The 20,154-nt window shown below is 45.8% G+C and overlaps 1 protein-coding gene across 1 annotated transcript in view; it reads left to right on the plus strand.

The window, feature by feature from the left end:
* The window catches only part of LOC147123203 (beta-klotho-like), a 39,276-nt gene extending 22,938 nt beyond the window's left edge, over positions 1–16,338 (plus strand). Inside the window, exons 2-5 of the mRNA XM_085968762.1 lie at positions 6,922–7,426; positions 11,119–11,387; positions 11,561–12,734; positions 14,459–16,338. Of these exons, the coding sequence (XP_085824888.1) occupies positions 6,922–7,426; positions 11,119–11,387; positions 11,561–12,734; positions 14,459–14,790 (2,280 nt within the window). The 3' untranslated portion in view covers positions 14,791–16,338. The remainder of the gene's footprint in view (positions 1–6,921; positions 7,427–11,118; positions 11,388–11,560; positions 12,735–14,458) is intronic.
* The last annotated feature ends 3,816 nt before the right edge of the window (positions 16,339–20,154 follow it).

Here is a 20,154-nt window from a genome sequence, read left to right on the forward strand (position 1 = left end):
CCGGAACAGCAGCCATTTTGGACGCCTCCAGCCACATGGGGATCATGGACGCCGCCATCTTGGATGCCAGCCGCCATCTTGGCCCCCAACACCGCCTCATCTGATACCCGCAACGACACACCGACCCCTACGCTGGCCTCCGTTACGCTGGACGAAGCGAGACCGCACCAACTGGCCTGGTCCACAATGGACATTAAGGTAAATGGTCACAAAACAATCTGCCTTTTTGACTCTGGGAGCACGGAGAGCTTCATCCACCCCGACACGGTGCGGCGTTGCTCTCTCCCAGTCCTGCCTGCGCACCAGCGGATTTCTATGGCCTCCGAGTCCCAGTCGGCGGACATTGGCGGCTACTGCCTGGTGACACTCTTAGTAGACGGGACTGTGTACGATAATTTTAAACTTCTGGTCCTGCCCCACCTCTGCGCTGCCGTTCTACTGGGGTTGGATTTTCAGTGCCACCTTAAAAGTGTTACGATGGCATACGGTGGACCCCTCCCCCCACTCACAGTCCGCAGCCAGCAGCTCCCAAATTGCCCGCTGCGCACCAGGTGCAACCTCTCCACACTCAGAGTCACCCCCCCCCCCACTGTTTGCTAACCTCACCCCCGACTGTAAGCCCATCGCCACAAAGAGCAGGCGATACAGTGCCGGGGACAAGGTTTTCATCAAAACCGAAGTGGAGCGGCTCCTGAAGGAGGGGATTATTGAGGGCAGCACCAGCCCCTGGCGAGCCCAGGTTGTGGTCGTTAAGACCGGCGAGAAGCAGCGCCTGGTCATCGACTACAGCCAGACAATAAATCGCTACACCCTGCTGGACGCTTACCCACTCCCCCGCATAGCTGATATGGTCAACCAGATCGCGCAGTACCGCGTCTTCTCAACCATTGACCTGAAATCAGCGTACCACCAGCTCCCTATCCGCCCTGAGGACCGCCAGTATACTGCCTTTGAGGCAAACGGCCGCCTCTATCACTTCCTTAGGGTTCCCTTTGGCGTCACCAACGGGGTCTCCATCTTCCAAAGGGAGATGGACCGGATGGTCGATCAAAATGCGTTGCAGGCCACTTTCCCATATCTGGACAATGTGACCATCTGCGGCCATGACTTGCAGGACCATGACGCAAACCTCGAAAAATTCCTCTGCACCGCCCAACTCCTGAACCTGACGTATAACAAGGAGAAGTGCATATTCCGCACAACCCGCCTCGCCATCCTTGGCTGTGTTGTGGAACACGGAGTCATCGGTCCCGACCCCGACCGGATGCGTCCCCTTATGGAACTCCCACTGCCCCACTGCCTCAAGGCCCTGAAGAGGTGCCTAGGGTTTTTCTCCTATTACGCCCAGTGGGTCCCCTACTATGCGGACAAGGCCCGTCCGCTGATCAAGTCCACCTCTTTTCCCTTGACGGCAGAGGCCCGCTTAGCCTTCCACCGTATCAAGGAAGACATTGCCAAAGCCACCATGCACGCAGTGGATGAATCCATCCCCTTCCAGGTGGAAAGCGATGCGTCCGACTTTGCCCTGGCCGCTACCCTTAATCAGGCGGGGAGACCCGTGGCCTTCTTTTCACAAACCCTCCAGGGCCCGGAGACCAGACACTCCGCTGTTGAGAAGGAGGCCCAGGCTATTGTGGAGGCTGTGTGTCATTGGAGGCACTACCTGGCCGGAAAACGATTTACCCTGCTCACTGACCAGCGTTCAGTTGCTTTCATGTTTAACAACAAGCAGAGGGGTAAAATCAAAAATGACAAGATCTTGAGGTGGAGAATCGAACTTTCCACCTACAATTACGAGATCTTGTACCGGCCCGGGAAGCTCAATGAAGCCCCGGATGCTCTATCGCGTGGCACCTGCGCCAGCGCGCAGATCGATAGACTGCGGGCCCTCCACAATGACCTCTGCCACCCGGGGGTCACCAGGTTCTTCCACTTCATCAAGGCCCGCAACCTGCCTTACTCCATTGAGGAGGTCAGGACCATGACCAGGAACTGCCAAGTCTGCGCTGAGTGCAAACCGCACTTTTATAGACCAGACAGGGCTCACCTGATAAAAGCCACTCGCCCCTTCGAGCGCCTGAGCGTTGATTTTAAAGGGCCTCTCCCCTCCTCCGACCGTAATGTGTACTTCCTCAACATTATTGATGAGTACTCCCGTTTCCCGTTCGCCATCCCCTGCCCGGACATGACCAGTGCCACGGTCATTAAATGTCTGAACGACCTCTTCACCCTGTTCGGTTTCCCCAGCTATATCCATAGCGACCGGGGCTCATCGTTTATGAGCGACGAACTCCGCCAGTACCTGCTCGCTAGGGGTATTGCCACAAGCAGGACCACCAGTTACAACCCCCGGGGGAACGGACAGGTGGAAAGAGAGAATGCGACAGTTTGGAAGGCCGCCCTGCTAGCCTTAAAGTCTAGGGGCCTTCCGACCTCCCGCTGGCAGGATGTGCTCCCCGATGCGCTCCACTCTATTCGGTCACTGCTCTGCACTGCCACTAACGCCACCCCTCATGAGAAAATGTTTGTCTTCCCAAGGAAGTCCACATCGGGGACATCGCTACCGCCATGGCTGACGTCCCCAGGGCCGGTCCTACTGAGAAGACACGTGAGGACCCATAAAACGGACCCCCTGGTCGAGAGGGTCGACCTCCTCCACGCCAACCCCCAGTACGCTTACATTGCGTACCCGGACGGGCGGGAGGACACAGTCTCCATACGAGACCTCGCACCCTCGGGGGCCCCAGTAACCCACTACCACCCCCCCCCACGATCCAATATCCAACCCCAGCAGACGGCACGCCTGGGCCCCGCGACCCACTCGACACCCACGAGGACTACACACCAGTGCCCCAGCCTACACGGGACTCGACGCCGGAAGCCTCACTACCCCTGCCGTCGCCACGTCGATCACAGTGGCAGACAAGACCTCCGGAGAGACTCCAATACACAAACTTTTAATACACTTCACCCCGCCGGACTCATTTTTAAACAAGGGGTGAATGTGGTAAACCACTGTTTGTATTCCACTGTGTACATGTCTGTACATGCCTCGGCTGACTCCTCCCACGAGTCCAGGTATAAAGGTGACTGCTCCACAGTCCCTCTGTATTCTGGACTGGTCGACCACTCGAGGCACACCTTCATTCTCTTGTTAATAAAAGCCTGTTAGTTACTCGCTTAACCTCAGTCTTTTGAGTAATTGATAGCGCACCGTTGCCAACGGTGGAAGAGGCGCCTACAGTGGACCCAGTGGAGATGTTTCACTCGACCATAGTGGAATGTCTACCGGTGACAAATTCTACCATTGAAAAGGAAACACGAAATGACCCGACTCTCTCACGAGTCTACGATTTAACGGTGAAGGGATGGCCAGCACATGGCGAACCACTGTTGCCAGCATTCTCGCAAAGAAGAGAACAGCTGTCAGTGTGCCGAGGAACCTTGATGTGTGGATCCAGAGTGGTGATTCCACCCAAACTCAATGATAGAGTGCTAAAGGAGCTTCACGAGGGGCATCTGGGTGGTGAAAATGAAGAACTTAGCCAGAGCGTTTGTGTGGCGGCCAGGTATCGATGGAGACATCGAAGAAATGACCAAGAGCTGTCTAGGATGCCAGAAGGTCCAAAACGCCCCACCACAAGCCCCTCTACATCCATGGGAGTGGCCCTCATCTCCATGGCAAAGGGTACATATCGACTTTGCTGGTCCATTTATGGACTCAATGTTCTTAATCGCGGTGGATGCACACTCCAAGTGGCCGGAGGTAATAAAGATGTCCTCCACCACCATGGAAAAAACCATCACAGTATTAAGGACCATATTCGCCAGGAATGGGCTGCCTGAACAGATCTGTTCTGATAATGGACCGCAATTTGTATCCGAAGAATTCAGGAAGTTCTTAAAAAACAATGGGGTTAAGCACTACACGTCCGCCCCATACCATCCCGCCACCAATGGATTGGCTGAAAGGTTTGTCCAGACCTTCAAGAAGGCCATAAAGGCCATGGGCAATGAAGACATGAATCTACAACATAAGGTAGATAACTTCTTGTTTGCATACAGGAATGCAACACATGTGGTTACAAACCAAACTCCCGCCATGATGTTTTTCAATAGAAGCCTAAGATGCCGGCTGGATTTGGTCAAGCCAAACGTCAGAAGGGACGTAGAGAACCGGCAATTTCAAAGCATGAATGAAAGGCCAACTAGAACCTTCCAGATAGGTCAACCAGTTTTGGCCCGGGACTACCGTACCGAGAAATGGCAGCCTGGAACTATTTGCACACGACTAGGACCGTTGATGTATACCGTGGACATTGGAGAAAGCATAATAAGGCGCCATGCTGACCAGATCATAGAGTCATCCAAAAAAGGACAACCTACACCACAACTCTATACGCCTAGTGATGAAGCAGAGATACCCATAGTATCTACCTCCGATCCGGTGATACTGGAACCAGATGAACCCGACACTGGCATAGAAGCCGAATTGACCTTGCCAAAAGAACCTACTACACCACCGAGGCGTTATCCGGACCGAGTCAGGAAGCCTCCAGAGAGACTGAATTTGTAATTGATTAACTTCAGCAAATGTGTATATTATTGTTCTTGTAAAAATGTTATTTAATGATTACTTAAAATGTTATGTACTATTTATCTAAAAGGGGAGGAATTGTAGTGTATGTACCTTTAAGAGGAACTATGTTTTTGAAGCCCCTGTATACTGTAGTACCAGTAGTGACCACTCGGGTATATAAGCCTGTGTAGCGTCTTGTGTAGTTAGTTCACCTCCAGACTTTGTTCAGTAAACACTTGTTAAATCAACTCCTGCATTCCGTGTCTCCATTAACACACGGATCTAACAGATACAGAGAAGGTGTGGTTTCCCGGTCCATCCCACTCAATGACTGCCTGTGGCTCATCTCCCAGAAATAACACTTGTATCGAAGAGGCGTTTGGGGCTGCTTGTTGATGGTCCACAGGCAGAAAAGTAGTTAATGCCAGCACTAAAAAAGAGTTTGCCAGCCTTCTCCACGGGAAGGCACCAACCATCAATCCCAAATATCGGATGAGCCCTGAAATACATAGGATATACGGCACAGAAACAGACCATTCAGTTCAAATAGTCCATGCCGGTGTTTATGCGCCACTCGAGCCTCCTCCAATCTTTCCTCATCTAAATCTATCAGCATAACCCTCTATTCCCTTCTCCCTCATATGCTTGTCTAGCCTCCCCTTAAATGCATCTATAGTATTCGCTTCAACCACCCCCTGTGGTAGCGAGTTCCACATTCTCACCACTCTTTGGGTAAAGAAGTTTCTTCTGAATTCTCTATTGGATTACTTGGTGACTATCTTATATTGATGGCCTCTAGTTATGCTCTTCCCCACAAGTGGAAACATTCTCTCTGAATCCACTCTATCAAAATTTTTCATAATATTAAAGACCTTTATTAGGTCACCCCTCAGCCTTCTTTTTTCAAGAGAAAAAGAGACCCGGCCTGTTCATCCTTTTCTGATATGTATACCCTCGCATTTCTGGTATCATCCTTGTAAATCTTCTCTGCGACCACTCCAGTGCCTCTATATCCCTCTATATCCTTTTTATAATATGACGACCAGAACTGTACACAGTACTCTAAGTGTGGTCTAACCAGGGTTCAATACAGGTTTAGCATAACTTCCCTACTTTTCAATTCTATCCCTCTAGAAATAAACCCTAGTGCTTGGTTTGCTTTTTTTATGGCCTTGCTAACCTGTGTCGCAATTTTTAGTGATTTGTGTATTTGTACTCCTGGATCCCTTTGCTCCTCTACCTGACCTAGACTTGCGCACTCCAAGTGATAAGTGACCTCCCTATTCTTCCTACCAAAATGTAATACCTCACATTATCTGTGTTGAACTTCATTTGCCAATTATATGCCCATTCTGCAAGTTTATTGCAGTCCTCCTCAGTATTGACTACCCCCCTCCCCCCCCGCCCGCCCCAATTTGGTGTCATCCACAAATTTAGAAATTGTGTTTTTGATTCCCAAGTCTAAATCGTTAATGTAAATTGTGAACAGCAGTGGTCCCAGCACTGCTCCTTGTGGAACACCACTACCCACCTCTGCCACTGTGACTAGTTACCCTTTACTCCTACTCTCTGCTTTCTGTCCTGAAGCCAGCCAGCAATCCATTCTGCTACTTGTCCCGACTCCGCATTCTCTGACCTTGTTCATCAGTCTATTATGGGGTACCTTATCGAAGGCCTTTTGAAAATCCAGATAAATTGCATCGACTGCATTGCCATTGTCTACTCTCTGTTACAAACCGAGAATATGGTAAAGTGAAGCAGTCTCCTCCCACTCACCTGCTAGTTCTGTTGCAGATTTCACATTTGTATATTTTCTCTCATATCCCCTTTGCTCTCCCCATGTTTGACAACAATCTGCAGGAGCCCTTGAATCTGTATCCCAGCACCAGTGGCTGAATTCAAAAAAAGAGGGAAAAACATTGGTGGGAAAGAAAATAATCCAAGAAGATAATGTTGCCAGACCTGCCAGGTGTCACTCTTTAGGAGCAATAGTCACTCACTGTTATTTAAAATGTGACCTGTTTTGAGGTACTGTATTAACCCACATTTTAGGAGTGATCCCGCAATCCAGCACTCCTCGTGGAGAGCAGCATTTGCAAGGCGCACACACTGGGAAATGGTGGGCGTGCAGCCTGTGATTTCCCAAGTTGCTGGGACCGCCGATTGTATAATCACCACTGTAGGCTTCCAGGTGGATATTTGCATAGTGGCATTTATTTGTGACAATATGGTACGCTACCCTAAAGAATACTCATAGCTCCATATATTTAAAAGGGGTTTTGAATCTCTGATCACATTTGCTGCTATTAACAGCTCAGTGTTATATTGTTTCCTTCTTGCAGGCACATGCAATGGTCTGGCACACTTATGACAGGCAATTTCGCAAGTCGCAGAAAGGGTTTGTGTCCATAGTGTTGGGCTCCCATTGGATTGAACCAAAGAATGACAGCTTCAACTATAAAAACTTCCAGATGTCCATGGACCTGGTGCTAGGGTGGTTTGCCAAACCAATCTTTGTGGATGGTGACTACCCAGACAGCCTGAAATTACAAATCAACCTTCCTTTGCCTAAGTTCACTGAACAAGAAAAGAGCTTCATTAACGGAACTGCAGATTTCTTTGCATTTTCTTTTGGCCCAAATAACTTTCGATCGCTGCAAGACATTCTCAGTCTTGGAGATCGTATATCTCTCCATCTTGGCCGAGTCCTGAACTGGATAAAGCTGGAATACAACAACTCCAGAATCTTAATTGCAGAGAATGGATGGTTTTCTGACAGCCATGTTAAAACAGAAGACACCATTGCTATTTACCTTATGAAAAAATTCATAAATGAGTTGTTAAAAGGTGAGTATATTTTAGACTGTTAACATCTCTATATCCAATACTCCATAGACTACGTTGTCACTTTTATCTCTATTTTAATTAATGAACAAAGCAAGATTATATATGTTAATATAAGAATATTACTATTTTGTTGTGGAAACAGGGTTGAAATGTCATTCGAGGTACAAACATTTACACCCATGAGCCTTCACGGAATATTCTTGGATATATGATGAGCAAAATTGGGGGTGGAGCATGTAGTGAGTGTTGCAGTTAATTGGTGCACTGTCCTTCCACTTCTGGGGCTTGGGTTTGAAACTGGTCCAGACTGATGGAAAGCCTCCTCTGTCTCTTCATTATGTGCATCCTCTGTGAAATAAGTTTGGGCAGTCTCAACCCAGTTCCTAACGGTCGTTGGCCCACTCCACATAACTGCATCTCATTTGGCAAAAACCTTGGCATTATCACTGGGAGACGCATAAGCGTGGCTGCTGTGGAAAATGTAGAAGATGGAGGTCTCTTCTGAGGTTGGAGATAAAGGGGCTGAAAATCCTTGGCCCGGCTCTAGCAGTGGAAGTGCAGCAAAGCGGGAGCCAATGACCTCTTCTCCGGACCCTGCTAGAGTATTGAGGGTGGGGGTCACTGAATTTACATGGGTATTGTGGGCACTAGTGCCAATGTGGGAACACCTTGAGACATCAGTGGAGGGGTTAGTAAATGAGGTGCTGCATGGCACCCTCTCTCACCCACAAGTGCTGGCAGACAGGTGGATCGGCTGCTTTGATAGTAGGGCTGACCTGAAGGTTTTCCAGGGGAAACCCCGGTGGGCCCACAGAGACCAGAGACATTTGCTTCAAGCTGCATTTATTTAACAACAAATCAAGCTACAAGAACTGGGAACAATTATCTGCTTTCAAAGTGTACAAGAATTGTTCATGGCCAGTAACACAACAGTTAGTTACAATGAAGGCTTATTGCAAGGCAGTAGGGAGGCTGGGTTGAGGACATTTCTATCATGGGAATTCCATCCCCTCAGCCCCACCACCTATGACATCATGGACAATGTTTAGGATGGCAAGAGGTTCCGTCAACCCCAGACCCTATCGGAAATTTGCAGCCTGGGTGGGATTTGGATTATCTGGTCCCCATCTCATTTTCCTAAGGCTGCACTGGACTGCCAGCCAACTTATGCTGGGATGCACCTCCGGCCCTGCATAAATTCAGCCTAATATCCCTTTCCTCGATGAGTACTCATTTCGTCCTTCTTCTATTGTCAACATTTACTTCTCCTTTCATTGTCGTCAATTTCCTCTTTCCCTCTCCGCTTCATTCTCCCCTTTCCTTTACTGCGACCCACTCCGCACTCTTTCACTATCATCCACTCCCCATTCTTTCACTATCAGCCACTCCCCACTCTCACTGTCATTGTGTAGAGGCTGTAACTAGTGGGGTGCCGCAAGGATCAGTGTTGGGGCCTCAGCTATTTAAAATCTATATTAATGACCTAGATGAAGGGACCGAGTGCAATGTATCCAAGTTTGCTGATGATACAAAGCTAGGTGGGACAGTAAACTGTGAGAACACAAAGAGTCTGCAAAGGGATATAGATAGACTAAGTGGGAGCAGTAAGGTGGCAGATGGAGTGTAATGTAGGGAAATGTGAGGTTATTCACTTTGGTAGGAAGAATAGGAAAACAGAATATTTTTTAAATGGTGTGAAACTTTCAAATGTTGGTGTTCAGAGAGATTTGGGGGTCCTCATGCAAGAAATACAGAAAGCTAGCATGCAGGTACAGCAAGCAATAAGGAAGGCAAATGGCAGGTTGGCCTTTATTGCAAGGGGGTTGGAGTATAAGAGTAAGGAAGTCTTGCTACAATTGAACAGGGCCCTGGTGAGACCACACCTGGAGTACTGTGCACAGTTCTGGTCTCCTTATTTAAGGAAGGATATACTTGCCTTGGAGGCGGTGCAACGAAGGTTCACTAGATTGATTCCTGGGATGAGAGGGCTGTCCTATGATGAGAGATTGTGTAGAATGGGCCTATACTCTCTGGAGTTTAGAAGAATGAGAGGTGATCTCATTGAAACATATAAGATTCTGAGGGGGATTGACAGCGTAGATGCTGAGAGGTTGTTTCCCCTGGCTGGAGAGTCTAGAACTAGGGGGCATAGTCTCAGGATAAGAGGTCAGACATTTAAGACTGAGATGAGGAGGAATTTCTTCACTCAGCAGGTTGTGAATCTTTGGAATTCTCTGCCCCAGAGGGCTGTGGATGCTGAGTCTTTGAGTATATTCAAGGCTGAGATAGATAGATTTTTGGACTCTAGGGGAATCAAGGGATGTGGAGATCGGGCAGGAAAGTGGAGTTGAGGTGGATGATCAGCCATGATCTTATTGAATGGCGGAGCAGGCTCGAGGGGCTGTATGGCCTACTCCAGCTCTTATTTCTTATGTTCTTTCACTATCACCCACTCCCCACTCTTTCACTATCACCCACTCCCCACTCTTTCACTATCACCCACTCCCCACTCTTTCACTATCACCCACTCCCCACTCTTTCACTATCACCCACTCCCCACTCTTTCACTATCACCCAGTTTTTACTCAGATCCTAATATGGGCTGGCCTATCAGATGCAGGAAAATTGCGGCAGTTGGAAGCTTTCCTGACCAGCAGGGATAGAAATTTGGAGCTTGAGTCACCCTGGGCTGCTCTTTTGCACCTCCTAAAATGAAGACCATTAAAGATTCTTGCAGAAAAAAATTGTGATTAAAATAAAAGTTGTGAATCTCTTGAAGATTGTCCCCTGGGGCTCTTCAGCAGCTCAACTGATTACAGGTGTGGGTAAAGGAGCTTTTCAGACTAAGAATATCCCCGATGACAGAAGGGCTGCTGCAGCTGGCCTCAGGGCCTCAGGGTTAGGGAGGGGAGGTTGGCAAGCATCCCAGTCACATACATGCCCTTCCAGCAGTCCATTAATGTATGTGAGTTTTGGATGAGGACAGGATTGTGCTCAGATATATTACATCCTGTGGTTGAACAGCTTACCAGCAGTCACTGTTATGCATGAATAAATACTACCTGGACAAGGTATAAGAGGGTGCCTGGCACTCACAGGAACTATACCCCTGCAAAGAATCAATGCCTTCATGTGAGCAGTAGAGAAAATTGGAAGAAAAATTAGAAACAAAATAGAAAACTGCCCTTTTGCACCACAAAGAGAACTTGTGCAGAATCAAAACTGATTAATCACACACACAGAAATCACACAGAAACCCCACAGTGCAGATAGAGGCCATTTCGGCCCATCGAGCCTGCACCGACACATATCCCACCTGATCCCCATAACCCCTACACCAACACATATCCCACCCTATCCCTGTAACCCCACATAGTTAATCCCCCTAACACTAAGGGTCAATTTATCATAGCCAATCAACCTAACCCGCACATCTTTGGACTGTGGGAGGAAACCGGAGCACCCGGAGAAAACCCACGCAAACACGGGGAGAATGTGCAAACTCCACACAGACAGTCGCCCGAGGTCGGATTCGAACCCGGGTCTCTGGCGCTGTGAGGCAACAGTGCTAACCACTATGTTAATGTGAGACAAATAGACAAGAATGTGACAAAAAAGGCTTGTATATAAAACATATTAATGTCTTCTAGTGGCTTTTGATCATTAATTTGATTTGTTTTCATTCTGGTTAGCTATCCGCTTTGATGGAGTCAACGTGTTTGGATATACTGCCTGGTCCCTACTGGATGGCTTCGAATGGCAGTTTGGCTATAGTATTACACGGGGATTGTTTTATGTGGATTTCAGCAGTAAGAACAAGTCCAGGATCCCCAAATCCTCTGCTCTGTTCTATAAAAAGATTATAGAACAAAATGGTTTTCCGATGACTAACGTTAGCCAGACTGTGAATGGACAGTTTCCCTGTAACTTCTCCTGGGGAATTGCAGAGACAGTGCTGCAGGTAAGAACATCTTGGTCTGAATTACAGGGGTCATTTTCAAACTTAAAGTTTCCAGCATGGATCTTTCTCCACTGGAATTTTGAAGTCGGAAAATTACCCCTCTTTTAGTCGGAATGTTAGACTAGTACACCCAAAACTGTAGGCCTCTTGCTTACTTCTTTCTTTGGTTGCAGGTAAACAATGTGTTTTTGTCCCCTGAGTTTGTTGATCACAACATTTACATTTGGAACTGCAGTGGAGATCAGAAACTGTACAAAGTCAGTGGAGTGACTAGGCCGCCTCGTCCGCCTCAGTGCACTGATTTCAGCAACTTCAAACAACACGTGGCATCGGTGAGGAAGATGAATGTGACTCACTACAGCTTCGCCTTTAAGTGGTCCCAGATTCTACCCCATGGTGATCCGTCCAGTGTAAACAGAAGCATTCTAAATTATTACCGATGTCTCATCAGTGAACTGTTAAAACTGAATATTGCCTGCACCGTCACTTTGTATCATCCAACATACCGTGATATTGACTTACCTACACCATTGCTGAACAAGGGAGGATGGCTCAGACGACAGACTGCCATTGCTTTCAATGATTATGCAAAATTGTGCTTTCAAGAATTTGGTGATTTGGTCAAATTGTGGCTCACTATGAATGAACCAAACATAAACGTTCAGAGAAGCCCTGACGCCTACAGGGCAGCACACAACATGATCATTGCTCATGCCCTAGCCTGGCATACCTATAACAGAGACTACAGGAATAAGTACCATGGTCTTGTGTCTCTGACATTGCGTGCTGACTGGGCAGAACCAGCAAATCCTTTCCTTAAATCCCACCGTAGAGCTGCCAAGAGGCTCCTGCAATTCCAAATAGCCTGGTTTGCAGATGCCATTTTCAAGACTGGAGACTATCCACTTATTATGAGGAAATATATCCTCTTCAAAAATAGAAAACATCTCTCCAGTTCCTTCTTGCCACATTTCACCGAGGAAGAAAAACAGATGATTAAAGGAAGTGCTGACTTTTTTGCTATCAGTCATTTTACGACAAGGCTCATCTTACATAATCCAAAAAATGGAAGCAAGTATGAAATGGATCATGATGGGAGTTTGCTGAGAGATGTAACATTGCTGACATTCCCATCCCCCTCCCATTCCATCTTTCCTTTCCTCTCCCAAACCCATTCTGAGATGGCGGTCGCACCATGGGGGATACGTAAAGTTCTAAAATGGATTAAATTACACTATGGAAATATGGACATTTATATCACGGCCAATGGAGTTTGGGACAGCTCCACCATCAGTGATGAACTTCGAATATATTATCATAAAAATTATATTAATGAGGTTTTGAAAGGTGAGTCTTAGTATTTATATACGTAAAAGAAACATTATGAAGACCTATGACACCTGATTTATATCACAATAGGCAGCTGACAAGGCAACTCACAACTGACAAAGTTTATCCTGTTTAAGCCAATACTTAAAAATTAGGTTAAATACAGTGGATAATCAGAGCTTTCCCAGTGGCTCACTTAATAAAGGCACTTCCTGAAGTGGTCCAAACCATGTAAACCAGTAAGGACCCAGGGACAGTCCGAAGTCAACTGATCTCAGCTATGATTGGCTGCAACTAGCAGGGGGAAAGACCAGCCAGCGTTCCCACATATGATTGTTGTCCTGTGATTCCTGCTAGAAAATATGAGTGTCTGGATATTGGGTGAGGACAGGAGTGGGCTCAGCTGTGATGCCCCTTATGACTAATACAGGATGAATGTAACTTTGGTGAAGTATGGAGGACAGTTGTCACCCACAGAACTGTACACCAGCAAGAGGCAGAGGAAGGGGGGAGGGGCTAGAAAAGGGGAGAAGACTGGAAAAGTAATTGGGTAAAATCATTCAGAAGAAGAGGTAGAAAGGTTGGGTTTAATGGTTCACTGAGCTCCTTCATGTTTGGTTCCAGTGCAGCGGAGCCTGTGCAACTGATGATTTGTCTATTGCTTGTGCGACGTGAGCTTAAAATACTTATATTTTGATTTTCTCCTCAAATTAACTTTCAAAGGAAAAATTGTTCCAGTAATTGCAAAGTGAGTATCCCAATAACCCAGGGTATGGCACTGAACCACACAGATCAGGAAGATTTCGCAGTCCATACTTGGTCTATGCTGAGTCAGTGAGCGGAGAAGAGAAAACTGAGGCAGAATTCCCTTTCCTAATTGTTATCCATCGATTCTTACTGGAAGCAACCATGTACGGAGTGTGAGTGAAGGCAGAATTGGGCTCAGAAGTAATTTCCCCTCCCTCCATGGTAAAATGACGGGCAGACATTCTCAGAGGAAGAATGAGCACTTGGGCTGGGTTGTAGTGCGCTGCAGACACTGGTGGAATTGTATTCCAGCATGGGTCACGGTCTTGAGAACAGTGATTGTCAGCAGGCTACTCCACTGCAAAGACTATCACTACCAAGTCCAATCCTGTCCTCAACTGAAGTCCACACTCACACTCTTTCCAGTATAAGTCACTGGATAGCAATCAGAAGTTGGAACCATGTCTGATTTTTCTTCCCCCAGCTCAGGGACATTGAGGCCAATTGTAATGTTTCCAATACTGGTCTGGCTGAGATCAGCAAACCCAGCACTGACCAGGGGTCAAACCTGAGCCTTTCCTGGTCTCCATGGCTCAGTACCTCACAGAGCAGGCCATTTACCAATGAGCTACAAGGATAGCAGAAACTGAGTTTTAAACAAACTTTTTTGCTATCTTCCTCAAACAATGAGTTCCAAGTCTCAGCTGAACTTTGCGGGGCTGGGGTGGGGGGTGAGTGGGGGGAGGGGGCTGTTCTGACTGAAGGTGATGTCCTTCCCCAGGGAGGAAGGAAAAAATCAGAAGGCAAGTCAACCCTGTGCCACTCTTGCAAACTCTATAGAGCCTGGTTACAGACTGGCATTAATAGAAGCTTGGAACACTGAGCTGCCCACCCTATCAGTCAGGGAATGATGTGTGTGTTGGAGGGAAAAATAATTTTGAAATGTGAGAATTTAATTTACTTTTTAAGAAATAAATGCTCCTTTATATCCACAGCACACCTACTAGACCAAGTCAATGTCAGAGGATACTATGCCTTGAAATTGAAGGCTACAAATACAAATAAGCGGTCACTGAGATTCTTCAATGCTTCTGAACCGAAGACTTCAGTAGAGTTTTACAACAAACTTATCAGTGCCAATGGTTTTCCTTTGGGAACGCCAGGCAAACAATGCTCCACGGAGGACAGCCCGAGACACTGCCCCATTTGTGCGCTTATAAAAGAGGAAAAAATATTGATATTCTTCGGATTCTGTTTCCTGCTCACCACTGTACTGTTTGCTGCATTCATTTTCTTACACAAAAAGAAACAAAGAAAACTGTACTGAGTCAAATACCTACAACTTCTCAAAGGGACCCCTGGGAGCTTGATGCTCCAGCTCATATCGTTGTGTGCACAGCCTGTACCTTTAGCTGTTTTGATACCATTTTTCATTACTGGATTTCCAATGCAAGAAAAAGAGAGGAAATGGCATCATTGTAACATGTTTGCATAAAGAAAAGACAATATTAAAAGATAAAGGAACGTGAGTTAGCAGTGCCAGTTAGTGCACTCCAGTTTTGGGATGCTTCTGAAGTCTGAGTGGGAGACACATTTGGTTTGCTGGGATAAAGGTACTCAGAGGTTTCGAAGAAAGTATCTTAGCAAAATTGGATATCAGAATGTCATTTATAAATTATTTACAAATTGATGACATCTAGGAATCAAATATATTAAAGCAACATTTTAAACATATAAATTAAAAACAAAAAAATGTTGGAAGTGCACAGAGGGTCAGCCAGCATCTGAAAGGGAAAGTTAGGTTAATGTTTTCAGTGAACTTTCATCAGAAATGCACAGTAAAGTGAGAGACCTAAAGCATGCAATCACTTCATGACATATAATCTACTTGTGGCTCAAGTGTGCAAACTGCCCCATATATCCTTCATTGAGGTACTGAGGCGCTTACATTTACTGGTAGACTAAGTGCATTCTAGCACAGATGATAAAGTGATAATGGTGTAATATCCATGATTCAATGATCATCAACTGCATTACTTTTATCATGCTAATCGTGAACATTGATCACCATGTTATATTGAAAGACCAGTAGGAAAAATGGCTAAGATAATAATAATGTAGTACCAAGCCCTTCTTATGGAAAATATTACATTTCCTAAGTGGGAATATTCATGATATTCCACAAACTTATGACTTGCATTGTCAAAAAGGCAGACTGGCATTCCTAATAAATAAATAAATAATTCCCAATAAGTTCTCCAATCCCAGGCACAATAATGCTTAAAGTGCCCATCTTCACATTCCCAAACAATATTTGTGCAAAGGCTTCACTTTTGTGTTTTATGAGAGATGGGGAGGAATCTGAGAGTCAGCAAACAGTGGGACATGAATGGCAGTTATATCAATGTGAAGCAAACATCATAACATCATAACTATATTGGGCCATCAGAAGACAAGCAGAGAAGAGCATCTGATTTATCCAGCCTAGTAGTTGAAACAGCTGAGGGCTCAGCTTCATCCTAAATGCTGTGAGATTCACTCCAGGGCTGGTTGTCATCTGAACTCACTCACCTTAAATCAGAAAATCGTTAGTTTTTTACTGGTCTTCGAGGTGGAGTGCCAGTAAGAAGCACGCATAAGCATCTTTTCCTTTGTAAAGTTAAAGAGAAATTCTTCTTTTAGTTTGAATATTTCAGTTGATGGGAATATTTTTGCATACATATGTACTTACTTGGTTTCTTACATCTTTATATCAGACTTTACTGTATCTAGAAAATGTAATGTTTTAAAACGTGTATATTGTGGCAGATATATTTCTTTATATGAAGTAACGTAAGTTATTATATCATTAAAGTTCTGTGTAATATGTACATTACCATTGGTTTTCACATTAATATGTTTATTGGCACCTTCCTTCTTTTTTTTTAATCCACTTTTCCCTCCTTCTTTCCTGATGGACTTATGCTGGATACAGTTCCATGGCTACCACTTGCCTTACCTTACCTAGAAACATAGAAGATAGGAGCAAGAGTAGGCCATTCGGCCCCTCGAGGCTGCTCCGCCATTCAATGAGGTCATGGCTGATCATCCAAACTCAGTACCCTGTCCCTGCCTTCTCCCCATACCCCTTGATCCCTTTAGCCTTAAGATCCCTTTACCTAAGTGACTATTTGATCTGTGTTGAGTTAGCTAATCACAGCCCGGGTGGAAGCACAGGTGCTACAATTGGTCTCAGCGCCTCTGAGCCAGGGAGAGTGGAATAGGAGCCATGGTTTCTGCTCATGATCGTGTGAGGATAGGAATGGGCTTGGCTGTGATACTCTCCATGGGGAATAGCCTGCCACCACAGACTGTCTAGGCTTACTCATTGAGAATGGCCACATTGCCTATGGAGCCAAACCCCAGCATGAGTCAGGCGAGGAGGGGAGAAAATTGGAGGGGAAACTTCAGAAATAAAAATATATACAGTAATCCCTCCCCAACCACAGGCATACGTCCCTGAAAACCCCCGTGGTTAGTAAAACTGCGGTTGGCAAATACAGTATAAATGTTCAAATAACACAATAAAAAAGAATATAAAAGCAATAAAATCATGTTATTTACCTTAATCCTAAATTAAAAACCATGTATACACAAAATTCACTGCCGCGGTTGGCAAAAGTTGTCGCAGAGAGGAAACCGTGTATACTTGAAATCCGCATATGGCAAAACCACGGTTGGGGCAGGAGTCCTGTATTCAAAAAATATCTTTACAAAGGAGGGCACATTAAATTTACATTTGTACTGCTCATAAAGGGCTTTTAAAGCTGCACTACTCAGCAATTTCTTAGACTTTCCCCAAAAAATAAGATTGTTTGGAAAAATTTCAAAAGACTCGCATTTTACTTTATTCATTCCTAGGATGTGGGCATCGCTGGCAAGGCCAGCATTTATTGTTCATCCATAGTTGCCCTTGAGAAGTAGAAGTAGCTGAAGGTAGCTGGGCCCTTTGATCACTGCCCTGAGGACCTCCTGCAGCAATGTCCAGGGCCTGAGAGGATTGGCCACCAACAACCACAATCATCTTCCTTTGTGCCAGGTATGACTCCAGCCACTGGAGAGTTTTCCCCCGATCCCCGTTGACAATGCGACATCATCCGAAAAGACAGCGTCAGTTTCCATATATACAATACAATAATACAATACAAATCGCTTTATTGGCATGATAAGGTACATCTTATGTTGCCAAAGCATCAAAATACATTTATGGTTGAACACATAAACGCGGTTCCATTCATACAGTGTATAAACAGGTATATCCCTGAGTTTATAAATATATTTTCGCCTTGTTTATATATACTCTTGTCTTAGTTTACTGGTTGTCCCTCTGTTCATGGCAAGCTGTATACACACTGACAACATCTAGCTCTAACTCACCACCGCCTCTCTCGATCCCTCCAGTCTCTCAATTGTCAGACTGCTTGTCTGACATCCAGTACTGGATGAGCAGAAATGATCTCCAACTAAATAATGGGAAGACCGAAGCCGTTGTCTTCGGTCTCTGCCACAAACTCCATTCCCTAGCCACCGACTCCATCCCTCGCCCTGGAAACTATCTGAGGCTGAGCTAGACTTCGCAACTTTGGTGTCATATTTGATCCCAAGATGAGCTTCCGACCACATATCAGCGCCATCACTAAGACCGCCTACTTCCATCTCCGTAACATCGCCCGACTCCGCCCCTGCCTCAGCTCATCTGTTGCTGAAACCCTCATCCATGACTTTGTTACCTCTAGACTTGACTATTCCAATGCACTCCTGGCTGGCCTCCCAGGGTCTACCCTCCATAAACTTGAGGTCATCCAAAATTCTGCTGCCCGTGTCCTAACTTGCACCAAGTTCTGTTCACCCATCACCCCTGTGCTCGCTGACCTACATTGGCTCCTGGTTAAGCAGTGCGATTTTAAAATTCCCATCCTTGTTTTCAAATCCCCTCATGGCCTCACCCCTCCCTATCTCTGTAATATCATCCAGCCCCATAACCCTCCGAGATATTTGCACTCCTCTAATTCTGCCCTCTTGAGCATCCCTGATTATAATCGCTCAACCATTGGTGGCTGTGCCTCCAGTTGCCAAGGCCCTAAGCTCTGGAATTCCCTCCCTAAACCTCTCCGCCTCTCTTTCCTCCTTTAAGACACTTCTTAAAACCTACCTCATCTGCTCTAATATGTCCTTAACATAGAATCATAGAATGGTTACAGCACAGAAAGAAACCATTCGGCCCATCGAACCTGAGCCAGCTTTCTGCAAGAGTACTTCAGCTAGTCCCACTCTCTGCCCTTTCTCCAGACATGCAAATTGTTTTCCTTCAGGTACTTATCCAACTCCCTTTTGAAAGCCACGATTGAATCTGCCTCCACCACCCTTGCAGACAGTGCATTCCAGATCATAACCACTCGCTGCGTAAAAAAGTTTTTCCTCATGTCGCCTTTGGTTCTTCGGCAAATCACCTTAAATCTGTGTCCTCTGGTTCTCGACCCTTCCACCAATGGGAACAGTTCTCTCTATCTACTCTGTATGTGGAAGCAAGTCATCCTCGGTTCCGAGGGACTGCCTAAGAAGAAGACTGTCTAGAACCCTCATGATTTTGAACACCTCTATCAAATCTCCTCTCAACCTTCTCTGCTCTAAGGAGAACCCCAGCTTCTCCAGTCTATCCACGTAACTGAAGTCCCTTATCCCTGGAACCATTCTTGTAAATCTTTTCTCCACCCTCCCTAAGGCCATCACATCCTTCCTAAAGTGCAGTGCCCGGAATTGGACACAATACTCCACTTGAGGCCGAACCGGTGTTTTATAAAGGTTCATCATAACTTTCTTGCTTTTGTACTCTATTTATAAAGCCAAGGATCCCATATGTTTTGTTAACCGCTTTCTCAACCTGCCCTGCCACCTTCAATGATTTGTGCACAAATAAAGAAATACTCCCAGGTCTCTCTGTTCCTGCACCCCCTTTAGAATTGTACCCTTTAGTTTATATTGCCTCTCCTCATTCTTCCTACCAAAATGTATCACTTCACACTTTTCTGCTTTAAATTTCATCTGCCACATGTCCGCCCATTCCACCAGCCTGTCTATGTTCTCTTGAAGTCTATCACTATCCTACTCACTGTTCACGATACTGCCAAGTTTTGTGTCATCTGCAAATTTTTGAAATTGTGCCCTGTACACCCAAGTCCAAGTCATTAATATACATCAAGAAAAGCAGTAGTCCTAGTACCGAGCCATGGGGAACACCACTGTGTACATTCCTCCAGCCCGAAAAACAACCGTTCAACACTACTCTCTGTTTCCTGTCACTTGCCAATTTTTGTATCTATGCTGCCACTGTCCCTTTTATTCCATGGGCTTCAACTTTGCTGGCAAGCAAATTACGTGGCATTTTATCAAACGCCTTTTGGAAGTCCATGTACACCACATCAACTGCATTGCCCTCATCAACCCTCTCTGTTACCTCATCAAAAAACTCAATCAAGTTAGTTAAACACGATTTGTCTTTAACAAATCTGTGCATTTTTTTTTGAAATAAAGAAAATTATGCGGCTCGTTGTCAAATTTTGTTTGATAATGCTCCTGTGAAGCGCCTTGGGACCTTTTACTATGTTAAAGGCACTATATAAATACAAGTTGTTGTTGTCGACTTCAGTTTTAC

Source organism: Somniosus microcephalus, chromosome 2, assembly GCF_052327205.1.
Source record: "Somniosus microcephalus isolate GS21.2 chromosome 2, FLI_Smic_1.0, whole genome shotgun sequence".
Classification (NCBI taxonomy): domain Eukaryota; kingdom Metazoa; phylum Chordata; class Chondrichthyes; order Squaliformes; family Somniosidae; genus Somniosus; species Somniosus microcephalus.